The sequence below is a fragment of the Stigmatopora nigra genome, chromosome 15, assembly GCF_051989575.1.
Source record: "Stigmatopora nigra isolate UIUO_SnigA chromosome 15, RoL_Snig_1.1, whole genome shotgun sequence".
In the NCBI taxonomy this organism is placed as follows: Eukaryota; Metazoa; Chordata; class Actinopteri; order Syngnathiformes; family Syngnathidae; genus Stigmatopora; species Stigmatopora nigra.
In genome coordinates, this window is record NC_135522.1 from 3627501 (window position 1) to 3645974 (window position 18474).

At 43.4% G+C, this 18474-nt stretch overlaps 5 protein-coding genes and 2 long non-coding RNA genes across 12 annotated transcripts in view; 3 read left to right on the forward strand and 4 right to left on the reverse strand.

The window, feature by feature from the left end:
* The window catches only part of LOC144208323 (uncharacterized), a 3910-nt gene extending 186 nt beyond the window's left edge, over nt 1–3724 (reverse strand). The window contains exons 1-6 of the long non-coding RNA XR_013328867.1: nt 3533–3724; nt 3017–3239; nt 2650–2949; nt 2455–2573; nt 634–727; nt 1–81 (exon numbers count right to left, since the gene is read on the reverse strand). The exon at nt 1–81 is cut by the window's left edge and continues 186 nt beyond it. This is a non-coding gene — a long non-coding RNA (uncharacterized LOC144208323). The remainder of the gene's footprint in view (nt 82–633; nt 728–2454; nt 2574–2649; nt 2950–3016; nt 3240–3532) is intronic.
* Nucleotides 1–5146, forward strand: part of kcnh6a (potassium voltage-gated channel, subfamily H (eag-related), member 6a) — a 19218-nt gene extending 14072 nt beyond the window's left edge. Inside the window, exons 13-17 of one of the 4 annotated variants that reach the window (XM_077734095.1) lie at nt 2474–2576; nt 2639–2935; nt 3064–3259; nt 3547–3733; nt 4162–5146. In XM_077734095.1, the coding sequence (XP_077590221.1) occupies nt 2474–2576; nt 2639–2935; nt 3064–3259; nt 3547–3733; nt 4162–4413 (1035 nt within the window). In that variant the 3' untranslated portion in view covers nt 4414–5146. Of the gene's footprint in view, nt 1–661; nt 1220–1266; nt 1331–2473; nt 2577–2638; nt 2936–3063; nt 3260–3546; nt 3734–4161 lie in introns of those variants that run through there. The other 3 variants (XR_013328866.1, XM_077734097.1, XM_077734096.1) reach the window with 3 other exon arrangements.
* Nucleotides 4158–7517, reverse strand: LOC144208324 (uncharacterized). Its single transcript, XR_013328868.1, has 3 exons — nt 7261–7517; nt 6763–6931; nt 4158–4463 (listed from the first exon to the last, which is right to left on the reverse strand). It is a non-coding gene; the product is annotated as an uncharacterized LOC144208324 (long non-coding RNA).
* Nucleotides 5838–8137, forward strand: LOC144208322 (transmembrane protein 265-like). The gene is made up of 3 exons (XM_077734100.1): nt 5838–5986; nt 6750–6968; nt 7727–8137. The coding sequence occupies exons 2-3, from the start codon at nt 6750–6752 to the stop codon at nt 7877–7879; spliced, it is 372 nt and encodes a 123-aa protein (XP_077590226.1). The 5' UTR covers nt 5838–5986; the 3' UTR covers nt 7880–8137.
* prr14 (proline rich 14) lies at nt 7908–13407 on the reverse strand. 2 transcript variants are annotated; one of them, XM_077734098.1, is made up of 10 exons: nt 13284–13407; nt 12199–12372; nt 11806–11935; nt 11668–11733; nt 11204–11238; nt 9541–11133; nt 9039–9186; nt 8869–8978; nt 8716–8784; nt 7908–8645 (listed from the first exon to the last, which is right to left on the reverse strand). In XM_077734098.1, exons 2-10 carry the CDS (start codon nt 12348–12350, stop codon nt 8330–8332), a joined length of 2619 nt encoding a protein of 872 aa, XP_077590224.1. In that variant the 5' UTR covers nt 12351–12372; nt 13284–13407; the 3' UTR covers nt 7908–8329. The 2 variants fall into 2 exon arrangements, with proteins under 2 accessions (XP_077590224.1, XP_077590225.1); XM_077734099.1 differs by lacking the exon at nt 12199–12372 and having other exon boundaries at nt 13284–13373.
* A 244-nt stretch (nt 13408–13651) lies between these two features.
* Nucleotides 13652–15982, reverse strand: cd2bp2 (CD2 (cytoplasmic tail) binding protein 2). Of its 2 annotated transcripts, none has more exons than XM_077734354.1 (6): nt 15528–15982; nt 15210–15342; nt 14977–15134; nt 14320–14905; nt 14159–14244; nt 13652–13916 (listed from the first exon to the last, which is right to left on the reverse strand). In XM_077734354.1, exons 1-6 carry the CDS (start codon nt 15603–15605, stop codon nt 13806–13808), a joined length of 1152 nt encoding a protein of 383 aa, XP_077590480.1. In that variant the 5' UTR covers nt 15606–15982; the 3' UTR covers nt 13652–13805. The 2 variants fall into 2 exon arrangements, with proteins under 2 accessions (XP_077590480.1, XP_077590479.1); XM_077734353.1 differs by having other exon boundaries at nt 14159–14247; nt 15528–15980.
* Nucleotides 15983–16566: 584 nt separating this feature from the next.
* Nucleotides 16567–17423, forward strand: pheta2 (PH domain containing endocytic trafficking adaptor 2). The gene is made up of 3 exons (XM_077734537.1): nt 16567–16647; nt 16712–17015; nt 17098–17423. The coding sequence occupies exons 1-3, from the start codon at nt 16567–16569 to the stop codon at nt 17421–17423; spliced, it is 711 nt and encodes a 236-aa protein (XP_077590663.1).
* Nucleotides 17424–18474: the final 1051 nt, after the last annotated feature.

The following is an 18474-nucleotide window of genomic DNA, read 5'->3' on the forward strand; positions in this document are numbered from 1 at the left end:
GTTAGTTCACTGGACTCCCATGTGGGAGACCCGGGTTCGATTCCCGCTGTCGTCCTTTGGCTGATCACCACACCAAGTAGTCTGGAAATGGAACAAGAAAAAAAAAGAAGAGAAAAACCTTTTTAATTTTTATTAAACACTTAGTCATACTTTTCAGCAAAAGGTTATATTCCGAACTGCCTTCGGCAGTTCGGAAGACACTTGATGGACCTGTCCGTGCGAAAGGCGTTCTCGGGTCGGCCTTCGGCCGACCCTCGACCGCTTGCTTGGTCAGTGAACCGCCGACACCGGGAAGCGAACTCACGTTCTCTCGGTGCAAAGGCGAGTGTGCAACCCACTACACCAACTCGTGCCCCACTTATACATAGGTGTTGAAACGTTTTATCCAAGGAAATGGGGTGAAACACTTAGTCATTTTTTGGACAAAATGCTTCATCCACCACTCAATACTTATACACTTAAACACTTAGACATTAGAACTTATTCTTTTAACTGAATAATATTGGGAAAATCTTTGGTGGCACTGGGATTTGAACCAACAACCACAGATGTGGGAGACTGATGACTTAACCACTGGGCCACCACCCTGTGGGAGAAAGCGGTAGTACTTATACTTTTATCTCATTCATTTACCTGAATAATATTGAGAAAATCTTTGCAGGCACTGGGATTTGAACCCAGGACCAAAGGATTGGCAGACTGATGACTTATCCACTGGGCCACCACCCTGTGAGAGAAAGTAGTAGTACTTGTAAATTTAACTCATTAATTTACCTGAATAATATTGGGAAAATCCTTGCCAGCACTGGGATTTGAACCAACAACCACAGATGTGGGAGACTGATGACTTAACCACTGAGCCACCACCCTGTGAGAGAAACCAGTAGTACTTGTAAATTTATCTCATTCATTTACCTGAATAATATTGGGAAAATCTTTGCATGTGCTTGGATTTGAGGTTCAAATCCTGGTTTGCTCTGCTTTGTAAACTTACCTAACTTTTCTCACTTGAAGGTACAATAAAGGACTAAGTATGATCTGGGTGTGATAAGAGAGAATATTGGAGAGTGGTGGCCCATTTTTGAAGGGGAATACCTACTTTGCGGAAATTCACTTATCGAGGGTGGTCCCGGTCCCCATTCTTAAAAAACGACATAGTATAGTAAGGCTTTTTTTCGTCAAAAAACGACATAGTATAGTAAGGCTTTTTTTCTTTAAAAAAACGACATAGTATAGTAAGGCTTTTTATCTTAAAAAACGACATAGTATAGTAAGGCTTTTTTTCTTAAAAAAAACGACATAGTATAGTAAGGCTTTTTATCTTAAAAAACGACATAGTATAGTAAGGCTTTTTTTCTTAAAAAACGACATAGTATAGTAAGGCTTTTTTCGTCAAAAAACGACATAGTATAGTAAGGCTTTTTTTTCGGAAAAAAACGACATATTATAGTAAGGCTTTTATTCGTCAAAAAACGACATAGTATAGTAAGGCTTTTTTTCTTAAAAAACGACATAGTATAGTAAGGCTTTTTATCTTAAAAAAACGACATAGTATAGTAAGGCTTTTTTTCGTCAAAAAACGACATAGTATAGTAAGGCTTTTTTTCGTCAAAAAACGACATAGTATAGTAAGGCTTTTTTTCTTTAAAAAAACGACATAGTATAGTAAGGCTTTTTATCTTAAAAAACGACATAGTATAGTAAGGCTTTTTTTCTTAAAAAAAACGACATAGTATAGTAAGGCTTTTTATCTTAAAAAACGACATAGTATAGTAAGGCTTTTTTTCTTAAAAAACGACATAGTATAGTAAGGCTTTTTTCGTCAAAAAACGACATAGTATAGTAAGGCTTTTTTTTCGGAAAAAAACGACATAGTATAGTAAGGCTTTTTTCCGTCAAAAAACGACATAGTATAGTAAGGCTTTTTTTTCGGAAAAAAACGACATAGTATAGTAAGGCTTTTTTCCGTCAAAAAACGACATAGTATAGTAAGGCTTTTTTTCGTCAAAAAACGACATAGTATAGTAAGGCTTTTTTTCTTTAAAAAAACGACATAGTATAGTAAGGCTTTTTATCTTAAAAAACGACATAGTATAGTAAGGCTTTTTTTCTTAAAAAAAACGACATAGTATAGTAAGGCTTTTTATCTTAAAAAACGACATAGTATAGTAAGGCTTTTTTTCTTAAAAAACGACATAGTATAGTAAGGCTTTTTTCGTCAAAAAACGACATAGTATAGTAAGGCTTTTTTTTCGGAAAAAAACGACATAGTATAGTAAGGCTTTTTTCCGTCAAAAAACGACATAGTATAGTAAGGCTTTTTTTCTTTAAAAAAACGACATAGTATAGTAAGGCTTTTTATCTTAAAAAACGACATAGTATAGTAAGGCTTTTTTTCTTAAAAAACGACATAGTATAGTAAGGCTTTTTAGGGGGTTAGGGTTGGTATCTCACTGAAGCTGTTGTCTCTCAGGTAGATCGATTAAACCAGCCAAGCCCAAGCAAGGAGTCCGAGTGCAGCTCCCGTCGCGCGCGGAGGCGCTGTAGAGGCTCCCCTCGACGGCGCAATCGACCTGGTGAGAAATGACCATGACTTATTTTCAGAAATAAAAAAAAAATAAAACATTACACTTATCAGATGGCACGGACCGGGAGGAGGCGTACGCCGAGCAATCTTGCCCGTTAGCCAGTCGCCACCGCTTGGTCAGGTCACGCTGGGACGAGGCGTGCAGCAGCCAAACTTTTTCCTCCGAGTCCAGCGACGAGGAGGTGAAGAGACGGAGGCGCAATGCCAAGGGGGAGTCTCGTGCCCCCACGGCGGCGGCGGCGGGGGATGCCAGAGATTACCCTTGTGGCACTGTCAACCTCCTCCCACATGACAGACCTTCTCCTGGGATGGCAAAGCCTTTGGACCTGGCTGGTCCACCATACTCAGGTAAACAGTCCATCCTACAAGCACCATTTGAAAATGAACACATTTCATCCATCATGGAGTGTGTTTTTTTTCTGAACATACCGGAATTATCACATTATTAATCTCCATCTCGATGATTGTCTGAGCAGCAACAGTTCCTCCGGTTGGCGCTCCGGGACTTTACGGTTTCTGGTCGGACCGCCGAGCCAGCCAGTACTCCGAGGCCCAGAGACGCTCGTCGGCGACGGGCAGGACCGCCGGATTCCAGACCATCCCGGTTTGTTCCGACGAGCGGTCCGGCGAGCTCGGCTCCAGACTGGAAGTTCTGCAGTCACAGTTGAATCGGTGAGTTAATATCAGTGTTAAAATGACAGCAGAAATCTCTGAACTTAACATTATATTTACAGAAAAAATTGTTTCCGATGGGTCACCCGGATTTGCCTCGGGGACCTCTTGATCTGCAGTCAAATGCTCTACTACTGAGCTATAACCCCATGTTTTGACATTGAAGTTTTGACACTGCTCCTATAATAATGAACCCTATTCAATAATAAAAATGATATATTTAATGACCTGTTTTGGTTGTTCAGTTCAATAAAAAAAAAAAGTTGCGTTGACCTGTGTCGATGCAGACTGGAGAGCCGGATGATGGCTGACATCACCGTCATTCTGCAGCTGCTTCAGCGTCAGATGGCGCCAGTTCCGCCCGCCTACAGCGCCGTGTCTCCCAGTCCGCTACCCGCTACCTTGTTCGGCACGGCAGCATCCTCATTACGTCCCGTCCCTTCCATGATGGACAGCGCCGCTTTGCTCCTGCAGGTACACACATGAAACCATCAATTGTTCAATTCGAGTGAGACTTACAAAATGGGGGCTCATCTATAAACCATGTGGTAACGTAGTCAAAATCCCTTGCCCCTGACATAAACTGTGTTCTAGATAAAGTTAGCTATTTGCCCATGATTTGTTAGTACAAGGGTGAGCAAACTTTTGGGTCCGGGGGCCACATTGACTTTAAAAATTTGACAGATGGGCCTTGTCAACACAAGATACGATACATATAAAAAAGTGCATCCGTTAACAGTACATATGAAACATAAACAGAAAAAAATGTTTAAATTATTAACATACTCATCACTCATCATTAAAGTAAAAAGTATAAAGTACAAAGTCAAGTAAAAAGGAATGTATTAAGAAATATTCAAATGTCATTTGATACAAATGCATTTTTCCCCTACCTGTTGTAGAGTCCGGAGTCCGATTCCAAGTCCAAGGATTCGCTGTCCAGCGGGATCCACGTGACGGCAGCCACTTCGGATGACACCACATCCCTGACGCCACCCGGGCTTGAGGCTCCGGGGCCGTTAGACGCCGCCCGTCGCTGCCCGTCACTCCCCGAAAACCTGGAGGTGACCTCGGATGAGCGGGAGATTCCGAGGCACGTGTCGGATCCGATCCTGCCGGGTAGACCGTCAGTGGCCGGGTCCAGACTGTCGTGATCCTTCATGGGTATCTTGGACACGCCCAAGAGAGTACGTCGCACCCAAAACTGTGAGACAACACAAAAAGTGGATTATGAGTGAGGAGAAATTTAATATCGAGTATTGTTTTCACCTGGAAAAATAAAAAAAGTTCTTATTTATAATTTGTTTAAGTGTATAAATGAAATTCAACATTTGCTGGAATGCCTTGAAAGCAAGGACACTAAAAACACTTTTAGTTTTGCATGAATATTTTTTGCACATTTTTACAAAGGAGTATTAGGACCACATTGAAAAAATACAAATTTATATTTTTATGACATTTGCTTATTCTAAAGAAAGACTTTATCATTAATATTTGGACGAGAGATTTTTTAAATGAATGAATTTTATTTTTTTCATTGAAAAAAACAATACCTTTGCAAGCAATATATAACTATTTTTAGTTTTTGTTACATATTTCTAATTTTAAACAAATATATTAGTTTATTTTTATAAAGTAAATTTTGAGTGTAGCCCTAATACTCCTTTTAGACAATAGGAATCTTTCTAGATGACTGCTGTTCACATCACTTGTAGTAAAGAACGAATGGATTTTGCTGCTGCAAAACAAAAAAAAACTGTCATCAACTTCATCTCATATTCTATTGTATTTTGTTGCAATAAACTCCCCCCCGTTTAATGGCTAAATTAAACAAAAGAAACGGCATATTTGTTTTTGCTTGGGTGCTAAAACTCTCCAACCGCTCAAGCTAATTATCGGAGAAAGCCAAGAGACTGTTCTTCTTCAAAAGGGAATATACTATGGTTACTTTTTAAATAAATATTTATAAACCTGAAATGATGTCTTATGTTTCTCTACATCAAAATATAACTTGTGTATTTCCTGCCGCAACTAAAGGACCTTTTCTCAATAGCCAACAGTGCGCCTACTACTACTACTACTACTACTACTACCACTACACAAGTATAACTACTAAAACTACTACAACTACTATAACTACTACCACAACCACTACTACTACTACTACTAGACAACTACAACTACTAAAACTTCTACTTCAACCACAACCACTACTACTACACAACTACTATTACTACTACTACTACTATTACTACTACACAACTACAACAACAACCACTACTACACAATGACAACAACCACTAATACTACTACTACTTCACACAACAACAACCACTAATACTACTACTACTTCACACAACAACAACCACTACTCCACACGAAATTAACCACTACTACACAACAACCACTATTACTACTACTACTACTACTTCACATCAACCGTTTTGATCCGTTTCACCCTTCCTTCACACTTCCTTCAACCTCTGGCCCCAAAGAGGACCAATAGACAAGAGAAAGGTTGCACGTGCGTGCTTGAGTGCGTGAGTCGGAAGGCCATAGAAGCTCGAAGAGCAAATAGGCGTGGCGCTTTCACACAGTTTCAGTCAAGTTGCGCCACTCACTACAAGTCTACATTTGACTTCTCGGTGGCATGACCAACAGCTGAGGCCCGCGGAGCCGACGACGACTCATCGTAGCCGGGAAATAGGAAGACACCAACCAGTCAAAGTAAGTACAGAGCTATGGAATAGCTTTTTAGAATAGTCTTGACCATTTTGGGTGAGAAAAAGAGCACGAAAGACAAATGATTAACAGGCCCGTGTGCTATTACACTCGAGGAAAGCACTTTGATTGTGGATTTGTTGTTATGTTCTTGGTGGGGAAAAATAGCCGTTTGAAGAGAACCTCAACTGGCCTGACCACATTCTTGCTTTGCTTTTGAACGCACTCAATACAACTAGAACTCAAACAGAGATCCATGGCCAAACATGTTTGATTACAAAACGGCCCTAAAGACAACATTTAAGAAAAACGACAACTTTAATTTAAACATTAAGTATTAAGGTTTATATATAGACACTGAACAGCTTTGTCAAGATTTTTGCTTTCGTTTTGTGGGAAGCCAACTGTGGGAATTAAAGCCAATTTCAGCACTCCACTACACCAGAACTGAAGCTAAACGTGTCAAGGCAGGTCAAAAAAATATGTGGCAGGAGAGGCAGCACTGTCTGTCTGGCTGTCTTTCACTATTGTAGTATAGTAAGGCTGTTTTTTCCTAAAAAACGACATATAGTAAGGCTTTTTATCTTTAATAAAAAAACAACATAGTATAGTAAGGCTTTTTCCCCCATAAAGATGACCATGTATAATAAGGCTTTTTTCCTAACTGCAAATGGAGACACCACTAATAAACAGACTAAATGTATTTTCACATCTATTTTTGATTAAGAAACACTAAACCTATGACAATATCTTTATTTTCTGCTCAAAGATGTCCCACTCACCTCACACTACCATAAAGGTAGACGAAGACACACCGTTGAACACCATGCCAGGCTCGGCAGAATCACACAAAAGCCAGTTGGGGAAGAAAAATGGCTGCATTACGAGCGCCTTCTGCCAAGACCATCATCATCGGAAGCTGGCCATCAGCAGCATCATTTGTGGCATCTCCTGCATTGGAATCATGGCACTCATCAACTCGGTCAAGGTACATTTTATGAGGAAAATACTGAAACACCCCCTGCCAAGCCAATTTATGTTTATTTTGGGCCATCCTGTTGATTTTGGGGGCATTCTGGTCACTCCATTAATACTGGGTTACTTCCTATTGCTTGATATAAAACAATATTACAATGTGCACCAGTATCACATCTGCCATCAGCATGTGTATTTTTAACTACCCATATAAATGAGCTGGCCATCGCGTTTAATTATTATCCATATATAAAACATCTTAACAAATGGCACTAGAATTTGCACAAATCTGACTTAAATTTTACCTTTTTTTCCACATCTCTGCTTCTTACTTGACGCTTGAGGTACTCCATGTTTTTCAATGGGGAAACCCATTCACAACTTTAGAGTCGCTGCATGCTTTGCAAAAACAGACCTCACTCGAAAAACAAAATCGGTCCATATTTCGGACCACTAGTTCATCGTATTTGCACAAATCGCGACAGATATCCCAACTTAAAAGATACATACTAGGTTTTTTACTCTTGTTTGGTGAGTGCACGGATCCATTCGGTTTAAAAAGCTGAACCCTCTCGCCACATGTGCAAGCACTGCTGTGATTGGCTGCGCAGAATGATTGCGTCATAACCAATGCTTGGCGACGTAAAGTGATTGCATCGTCTCCGATGATTGGCTAGACCCCTGTCGCTGAATGACGTCACTTTCTGTTCACTAAAGTGTTTGAGCCTCATCTTCATTGTGTTTAGGATATTTTGTCTTTTCCCCCAACAGGCAGAAAAGGAGTTGGACATAGAGGCGTCAACACGGTTTTCCCACCGGTCTAAAAGACTGGCCATCATCGCCATCGTCCTTTGGCTCACCGTTTTAGCTCTGGCGCCAGCACTGATGGCGCTCATCTCCTACTTGATCACTTTGAAAGACTAAAGACGGCAGCAAAAGAAACAAATTCCACTTTAACGTTTACAAGCTGATATTTATTTCCCAGCTCTTGCAAATCCACATGTATAAAAACCAAATACACAAAACTACATGAAAAATACAATACCAAAATGCTGTAAAAAAACATAACTTAGCCACCATGGTTTAAAAAAAAACACATTATTGCCTACCTACTTTATTTGATGCTTTTTGTGCTTTTTATACAGACAGTGAAGAAATAAAAAATAATAAACAACTTTTGGATAAAAAGCGAATACTAACAAAGGGTTTAAGGCCACCTGATTCAACGACGACACGCACACAATATTAAGAGCGCCACGCAATTTAAGTTGCAATAAATAAGAGCTGCCGTTACTGTTGTACGAGGGCGCTGGTCGCTCGCCATGGCGGACCAACTACGAGCGCCAAGGCAACATGTTTGAGAAAAGCACAAAGTTAACTCACGGCACCATCCGCCTGGTCGCCAGCGAGCCACAAGTCCAGTTGTTTCAGCTTAGCGCACAAAAGCGCGTCAGGGTCGGGCGGCGGTGGGACGGATGCGGTGGTTCCGGCGCCGCCCTTGGCGAAGCCCCCCCGCCGGGTACGGGAGGACACCGTCCCCGCCTTTCCTCCGCCACCCACTACCTTCTTGGGCTTCCGGACGGCGCCCGTTTCGGGGAAGACCAGAGAGCGTTTGAGGCGGCGCTGGCCGAAGAAGGACTCGGCGCCGTCGCGGCGGTTGAGTGGCAACTCTAAGATGGTCTCCAGTCGGCTAGGGTACAAAAGAATCCAAATTTCAGCAGCGCCAAAAAAAGCCTTACTATATACTGTGTCGAGCTCACCTCTCTGGGGGTTTGCTAAAGTTTTTGTTGGTGTAAATTTCCTCCAAGCTGAACTGCTTCTTCTTTAACCTGTTTAAAAAGAAGGAGAGAAAAAATAAATGTAAACAAGAAAAAAACATGGTCGTCGACGGCACCCCATGAATGCGCACCCACCTGACGGCTTTGGGGAGGCCCATGGGCGTTAGGTTGTTCTGAGCTTTAGGCAGCGTCCTCCGGATGCGAATGGACGACACCTTGCCGCCTCGCTCGTTTTTCTGCGAGCTCTGCGACATCAGCGTGTACGTTAGCCACGCTGCTGCAAAAAACGGCGTTGCTGCACTCACCTTCAGCTCCGAGTCGGAGAGGGATTTTTCCTCTCGCAGCTCCGCCACCACTACCGCTTTGTCAAACTCCCCACCGGAAGAAATGGCGTCCTCGTCGTAATCTTCGCCGTGTGTTTTTCCGTCGAGCTCGACTCCCAACTGTCTCGTTCTGTCGGGGGAAAGCCAAAATTTATTTTTTGAGGGGGAGATTTTGTCATTAATGATCATGTTTTAGAAGGTTGCCTATGTGTTCCCAAGGTTTGGTCATTTTGTGTTACGGATAACACAAGAACGAACTAAGGGATTAAAAATATATATGTTTGTAATAGGGAAGGACATGATGAAAGTTAAGGTCAAAGATCACAGGGGTCAAAAAAGAACTTGATATCCTGAGAGTTTGCAATTTTTGGAATTATTTTGCACACAAACGTACAGAATGTTGGCTTTCCGAAATCAGGCTCCGCCTACTGTTGGAGGAAATAATAATATTGAACTTGTGGGAAAAGCCAAGAAAAATCCTGACCTGGTACAGGCATCTGGGACTCCGACAGGACTTTCTGCTCTCTCCAGAGGCGCGGCGGAAGAGTCGGCAGTTGCCACTCTGCCTTCATCTTTCTTGGACAAAAAAGCCAGCGGGCTGGAGAGGAAGCAGGAAACTAGCGTGGACAGCGAAGAGGTGGGCGGGAGGGGGGACGACGGCTTGGGCCCGTCACAGGGGAAGGAGCGATGTGCCGGGTACACCTCCTTGCGCAGGCACGGCGGGGCGATCTCTCTCTCCACCTCCATGCCGCTCACCGTGTGACGGCGGGCGCGCTGAGAGTCGCCGTGAAGCCGCACCGGGACGGACGCGGGCAGCGACTGGCGAGTAAGCGGGGAAAAGAGCGAGGGGATCTCTGGGCACGAAGAGCTGCGTGATAGGCGTGAGGTCAAAACGCCTCGGCCCGGGAGGTCCTCCACGGCGGTCGGGGTGGTCCCATCGGGCGCGGGGGGCCAACTAAAGTGGGGATTTCTTCCGAGCCGCTTGAGGTGAATCCTACTGTGAAGTAAAATGGAGGCACTGGAACCCGGATGGCTTCTTTGGTACGGCTCGTGGTCACATTGGGACGGATTCCCTTCGAAGGGAGTCATTTCAAAATAAAGTGGTTCTGAGGATTTTTCAAGTTTGGAGTCTGTATTTTTCCCGTCTCGGCGAGCCTTTTTGGACTTCTTTGTGGGTTTTGCGCATCCAACATTGGGGGCGCTCTCACCCTGAGCCGACCACGTCAGTTTGCGCACTGTCACATTTCTCATGCTGACCAGCGCCTGGGTTTTCTTCTCCGTCTCATTTTTTGGCTCGCTTTTCGCGTCCCTCTTGACGCTTCGACATTTTGCGGCAGGTCGGCGAGCGTTTTGCCCGCCCGTGAGTTTAGACGCTGCTTTCTTTTCGGGGACCACAGGGTTAGCGCCATCACTTTGGGTGTCCGCTTTTAATCTTTTCCTCTCTACGCGGACTTTGGCGCTCGCCATCCTTTTGGATCGGACTGAAGTGGACGCAGGTTGAAGGCGAGCGCTGTCGATGTGGTCGGTTTGAAGAGCGCTAGCGTCTTGAGGAAAACATTCCAGCTGCACATTGAAGGGGTACAACGGCGGGTTACTTACCAAGTCGGACTTGGTTGTTAGCAGGGTTGGCACTTCTGTCTCCATGACAACATTGTCAATGCTTAAGGAGGGGTTTTGCACCTCCTGACTTGATGACATTTGAACTTCATCAGGCACAGGGCTATGAAATGTCTGAGAATGAGGGGAGCTGCTTCTAGGTGGTACAACCTGAATAGGATTTTCTTCCATGTCGCCATTTTCCCGAGGCTCCCGTTCAGTTTCCGAAGAACCGCCCGTCTCATCTGGTTCATGTCCGGAAACGCGTAGGTTTTTGTCCTTGAAGATCTTAGCAGGACTCATGACTATGTCGGTGAAGCTAGCCATTTTGGATTTGAAAGACTGGATGAAGGGGCCTAGCAGCCAGCCGGGGGGTGCCAAATTGCTTCCATTTAGGAGGTAGCTCGGCGGCTCGTGGGTCGGCGTCGGGTTCGACGTCTCCAGACGATGCTCGTTTTGCTCCTCTTCAAAGTCCTTCTCTCTGGAAAAAAATAGGAGACATGAAGCTCAGCCTAAAGCTGGTGAGCTAACCAACCTCTGAGGGCACTTACGCATTTTGGGCGGAGTCAAAGTGATCACAGCCATCCTGCAAAAAGGATACACAGTCACCTAATTAAAAAAAATATTTTGTTGCCTAGAACACGCAGTTCATTTGGTCTAATAATAATGGAAAATCCATTAAGAAATGTATTGGACAGCTAACCGTGGCTAACTCACTTAAATTCCTGGTAGAAGAATGAAAAGACCTCTATTATAGTCAATGGCAATACTATGAAAACAAAACGTTTCCATTGTTTTCATAGGTCTGAATTAAAATTGTCATTAGTGGGTCAAACACAAAAAGCGTTCAATGATTGGTCCTGATGGAATGCAGCAGACCGTAAAGGAGGATTACACCCCCCCCCCCCCCCCCCCCAACTACACTGTACGGGTCATTCACATTGACAGGCTTAGCTGTCAAATAACAACACAAAATGTTAAAGTATTTTTAAAAAGAAGAAAAGCTAAAGCTTACCTTCTTGTGCTTGTCAGCTTCATTTGGGCATTCAACTCTCGGCTGCTTGGCCTGTGAGAATTGCACCTAAAAAAATCAAAACTGCGTTTTAATGACTATATTCATCACGCAAAAAAAAGCATTTAGTGCAGCACCCACCATGTTGTTACACTGTGTCCTGAAGGAAGATGGCTTGTTCGTGGACGGCAACGCCACCTTTTGCTCCAACTGAGGTACGACTGTTCGGACCCGACTTCTCTTCCGGGGGCCTGAAGTTCCATCTTTCACTCTGCCGGGGAAGATTCAGAGTTAATCTCAATTCTGTCATCAGCAATTTCCATATTTTAGCTCACAGGTTAGCAAAGAGCCAGATGCACCCATCTAAAGAGCCACATGTGGCTCCCGAGCCATAGGTTCCCTACCCCTGTTGTAAATACTTGTTCATTTTTCCCTTATCTGTAGAGATCTGATAAGAATGTATTTTTTACACTTTATTGCACAAATAAAAGTAAGAAGACAAAAAGGAAGGGATGTTGTGAGGAGTGACTATACCTGGGAGTGATGGAGGGGAGGGGGAGGAGAGAAGGTAGTGGTGGTGGAGGCTCACTGTGGGGGGGTGCACTACAAAAAGGGTGAGGGGGCATTGCATCGCCATCCATCGGGATAACAAGGTGGGGGAGCAAGTCGGGGGGGTAGGTCAACATGGCCTGGATCACTCTTGCTCCACTGTAAACAACAAAAGACTTCATGTCAAATTATCTTCATTGGGTTTAAGTCTGGATTTTTTTAAGCATTCTAGAATGTCAATTATAATTGTGTTTTAGCCAATTTCTGAAATTTTACCAATTATTATTGTAGGATTTCAAATGGCTCTCAGACTTGAATTGTTTACCTTTGAATTTAGAATACAAAAACGGGGTTGCTGGTGTGTTCTAGAGAATCTCTAACTTGTGTATACGTGACGTCATGGTATGGTTGGGGATGGTTATAGATTGACCAAATATGTTGATTACATTTTCTCCATATGTGTTGATTGAGACTGACGATTATTAAGAATAATGGTGACTAAAACAAGAAAGTATTTAGGATTAGTTTTCATGTTATTCAGGATTTTTTTTTCATTTTATTCAAGTGCTGATGTGTGTCTGTTGACCCATTTGCTTTTCCAGTTATGACTCATGAGACACGAATGTTCAGAAAGAAATGCAACAATAAGCCAGTCTTCGTATACATTTGCCAAATTGCATATGTTGTGGTATTGGTTATCTCTAATTTAAACACCCAATATTGTTTACATGAATCTGCTGTGCGTCGCTGATAGATGAGACCCGTCTATTTGCTGGAATGGACCCGGTGTCAAATCGAAACTTTGAAGGTCGAAGCACGCCTTTGAGATCTTTCTTAGTTCAGCGTGGAAAGGGAAATAAAATCCGGTATACACTTGAAACAGATCCGTATTTTGGTTTAGTCAAAAAATGCATTTTTTCGATTACATTACGATCACGACCAGAGGATAGCTGCATCCGAGAGCGGTCGATATGTATGTATGTTTACTCCGTGACGAGGAACCACAGCACCTTTCACGATTTACACAGATGATCCAATAGACTTGCATTTAAAATGAAACAAAATCTTACCAAAAATGTCGAGCGCGACCACGGCGGACAAGGTTTAAAACCTCATCGTAAACAAGACGCACCGGAGGAGGTTGACCAACGACTACAGCAAATCAAATCTTGTTTTTTTTTTTGCAAACGCCGCACACGTTTCAGCCAATCCGAGTTGAGCTTGTAGGCCGGCCGAGAAGGCGCACTTACGTCTAGCCAATAGGAGTTCTTGATACTTGCTTCTGGGCAGGATGACCAATTAACATTTGGATGTGGCTTGTACTAAAAATGAGTATTTTCGTAAAAAGCAATGATAAATAAAGTAATTTATGTACATACAGTCATATATATATATAAATGTATTAGTGATATTGTGAGAGAAAAACTGACCACATAAATAAACAAAAAAATGTTTTATTCTGCAAAATGGATGGACAAGCTAATGCATGAATTATGTCCAAGAAATACACAACAATACAGTATATGTGGTATTTATTTAAAAACAGTGGGCAAACAAGAAAAGACCCACTATTGTCAGGTGCTTGGATGCGATCACGTGTAGAGCTCGAAGTCCAGTCGCTTGGAGTTGTAGAATTGTGATCCTTGCTGATCCAAGCGTCTGCAGTAAACACCACTACTAAAGTAGCCTTCATCCACCCAGTCCTGACCACAAAACATATGTGAAAGGTGAGCAAAATGACCATGTTTCATTGTCATCATAGGGTCTATATAAAAATAAATAAGATGACAATTTAATTGTGTTTTGATGTGTCTTTTTCATTTGTAATTACCTGCAGCATTTTATCAGTGGTACACTAGTAGTAGTGCAGCATTAATCAAATTATAATGTATAGTGAAATAAATTTGTATGTAGATGTACGGCTACATTGTTATGTTACTTCTACCTGCATCTGCTGACTGGTGAACGGTCCATAGATCTCCGACTTGTCCTCGTTCTCCCACCTGTACTCCCACATGACGTCCTCGCTCACTGCTGAGAGACCAGAGGAGATTAAATTAGCGTGGCATGCACGCACGACCACACCGGACCAAGCCAGCGTCAAACCTTTTTTGTCCTCATCCTCCTTCTCTTGGTCTCCGGTGGCGTGCTTCTCGTCAAACTCCTCTCCGAACATGTCCAGCTCGTCTTTATCCCCCTCGTCTTCCTCCTTCTTCTTGCCGGGCGGCTTGCCGCTCGCGTTCTTGAGCGTGTAGGCCAGCTTCTCCTTGCTTTGCTGGTAAATGCCGTACATGCCCGACGCCACTAGCCGGTCGGCGATGGACGTGAGGCGGTCCAGCTTCTCCGTGTCGCGTTGGTTCTCCACCGCCTGTTGGCCGCCATCTCGCAGTTTCCCTCTCTTGCGACCGCCGAGGCCCCCCAGCCGCCGTAGCGCCGCCGTGACCGTCTCCCCCGGCAACAAGAGTTCCAGCAGGGCTTCTGTCAGCTGCTGCTGCGTGAATGAGGCCAAGGGGTCCTCTGCGGGTTCGGGTTCCTCTTCATCCCCATCCTCATCTTCGCAGCCTTCCTTGTTTTTCTGTTGCTCCTCTCGCTTTTTCTCCTCCTCTGCCTCATCTTCATCGCCTACCCTGCGCTTGCGTTTGGCGCCGAGTCCTTTCTTCTTTTGTTTAAATGGTTGCTCTTTGATTTTCACCTGAAAAATAAGGAGAATTATAATATGATAGTATCAGGGTGGCTTAAAAAAAGGCTCATTGAAAAAGTTACCCAGTCGATGTTGTCGAGCCAGTTATCTCGGATCAATTCTTCCTTTTTGATAAAATAGTTGCCTTCTGAGTCAAAGTGTCCTTCCTGCATCTCCTCCTCCAGGTTGAAGGGGGTGATGGAGACACCCTCATCGTAGTCGATGGTGGCGTTCTCTTGGCCTGGAAAGTGACACAAAGACTGATGGAGTAAACAATTGGCGATCCTGGAGTTAGCTGGCAACACGAAAGACTAACCGTCCACGTCGTCGCTGGCCAAAATATCGTATTTGCTATTCTGGGTTTCCTCCCCTTCATCCTCCTCGTCACTGTCGAGAGAATGCTTGCCCTTGAACCTTGACCCTGGGCCACTTGCCACCTCATTGGTTGGCTAAAAGTACACACATAAATTCATATTTATTTTTCATTCAAATATTAATGTTGAAAAATTTCCTTATATAAAATAAATACACCCCTAGACTCAACTAAATATTGCACAATGATCATTTTCAAATAGAATCTAATTCAATCATTAAAATGATTATGTTTACAAACACAAAAAGAGAGCAAATGGACCTTTTTTTCTGGAATCTCGTCGTCCAGATCCATGTTTCCACCGTCACCATCCGCAAACGTGACTTTCCTTTTAGACATTTTGATGCTTGGGAAAATAACCCTTTTATTCCCCAAAACAGAAGAGTAGTGGTGTAAGGGGAGAAAGTGCGTGAATGATGGCACAACAATCACGTTAGCGCGGTTGCTACCATATTAGCTCGCAGCAGCAAGTAGCACATGCACAAATGTAAAGCAATGTGAGCTTATTGGCGTTAAGCTCAAGCCTTGTTCTACTAATGAGTAAAATACAGACGTCTTTTTAGTCGCTTTTGGAGTTTAAAATAGTTGTGTAAAACCCACAAGCTACGAAATGTAACCTGATAACAATTTAAACGACGTTCCTCTTTGGCCTGTTCTTCCTCTATGTAGACGTTAAGCTTTCCCAATGCACAGCGACACCACGTGTAGGGAGGGCGAATTTTTGCGCAAGATTTATTTTGTTTAGGGCTATAAAGGGTGGGAAAAAAATTGTCTATGTGACAAATGAAAACATTATGAGTCATCCTGTGCTTTACTGCAATGATCCTGACTCTTTTAGATGTGACCACATGGTTGTTGTTCATTGTTATTAAACACAGTAAGGACCGACCTGGGTTCGAATCCTCGACCCCAGAGCCACGAGGCAGACGCGCCAAACACTTGTTTTGCACCGCTTCCAGGTGATGCTTTATTGCTGGGCAATGACTCTGCGAGAGCATCTGTGACACCGCGGCGAACACAATGTGTCTGGTTTCTGTTACAAGGATGTGGGTCGAGTTATTTATATTTCAGCACTCACCCTCAAGGTCCTGCACTCTCAGGAAGCAACCTGAAACTTTGAGATTCAAACATTTTTAGAGTGCCCATGTCTCAGTCTACGGGAAAGAGAAGAGGAGAGACAAGAAAATATATTGAAATGTTAAAAAACAAAGAGCTATGAGAAGAATTGGCAGAGGTGAGTCATTTGTGTCATTATCCTTGTTTCCTATGAGAACCAAAGAATGCTCTCTTTAGGTTTATTATGAAGCTGCATAAGAAAATTTGGACTCGTTACCAATCCTGCACATCACCCGTTGACAAAGAAGGCTATCTCTACAAAAAGGTTCCCAACCTAACATGATCTTAAGATAAATGCAAAGCCAAATACTACCATAATTCTCTTGCAGAAACAGATAAACGACTCTTACCATCGGCGCTGGTTCGTCCTGAAAGCCAACCTCCTCTTCTACCAGGACCGCCCCGGGGATCGTCACCTGTTGGGTGTCATCGTTTTGGAAGGATGCGCAGTGCGAAGAGTCGACGTGGACGGACGTTTCTGCTTCTGTTTGGTCTTTAAGGGTCCTCAAGCGAAGAGCTACAACTTTGCGGCAGGGGACGAGAACACGCTGGAAAGCTGGATACGGACTTTGTTATCGGCCAGCCATTGCTACCTCTCACTGCTCTTACGAGACCTGCAAATGCAGTACCAAGGTAGTAAATTCCCATAACAGCATTTAATTGAAATTAAAAATAAATACAAATTCTAATGAGCCTATTTGTCATTTTTTTGCAGTGGTAAAGCAGAACTCTGGTCAGTGGCCCACTAGCATGGTAAACATTGGACCTCCACCGTTTTCGTATTTATTCGTATCAGGCGTAGGCGTCCATAAATCGCGGAAGCCATGGCAGAGGTGGAACACTCAGGTGACCCCCTTGAATGGGCCGACACCCCCATCGTACGCCGAGTGGCCCCTGGTGGGTTCTGATCAGCGGGATGGATTTTGTAAGCTGCATGAGTATTTTGGTCAAGAGGTCAAGAAGGCCCGCGAAGAGTGGCTGGCGAGACGACAACCGCCGGAAACGATTGTGCGAGATCTTGTCGATTTGGGTGACAATTAAATGACTCTTTGAGGGGAACTGAGAAATGGTGTGGTATCTAGTATATATAAAAATATAAGTTTAGGTCACATAATAGTGGTAATGGTAGGTCATAGGCAGGTGGAATTTGGAAAAAAATGACATAAACATGTATCTAGGATGATACATTTAATTATATAATAACATTAAATGTATAGCTTATATTAAATTTCCTTTAATTACTGTTTGTTGTATCAAGGATGAACCACAGCAAAAATATAGGGGGTCGTCTATTTTTAACCAACAGAGGGCGACAGAGACTAACTACTCAACTCAAGTGAAATACTAGAAGTATTTAGGAAGTACAATTTGCAAGAGATAAAAACAAATAAATAACACGTTCAGGATCCGTATCAAGTTACATATAATGTAAAGACGGCCCAAAAAACTCAACTTACAGTGGCAACAATATGATGTAATGAATATGGACACTACTATAGTACTACTATGTCTTCAATTCTTTTTTATGGAACTTCTGCTCCTTTTTGCTATGTGGGCCCGGCCAAAAATGACACGGGGCCCAGCAACAGGCCCCCCAGCCACACTTTGGACAACCTATGTTTCAGCAACGTTAAGAACAAACGTTATTTAATGTGCAAATTTCAGCATGTTGTCGTACATCAATCACCCCAAAAAGGTGGGGACAGTTTTGTATGGCCAAGGTCAAAGGTCAACCGAGACCAGGTCAGGGGAGGCCGAGGACCAGGACGCGGCGCGATAAATAAATGATCTTTGACGGTAAGTGCTTAACGAAAGGGCACAGCAGGTGAAAAAAGATCCGCGGAAACATAAACAGTCAATAATAGCCTCCGCCCACGTTTGGTTTAATTAATGAAATGAAAGCAGATTAAGGATGGGTAAATTTGGACGCAAAAACACAAACACAGAGGGGGGCAAACGTTTTGCGAGGGTTGGAGCTCCCCACCCCCCCTTTGGGGTCTTTATTTTGCTATTTTGGTCACCCCCAGCTGTCCCCCTTTTCCCCACGAACGTCTGCTGCCGTCACCAGCGACATGCCGAGTAATCCCCTTAT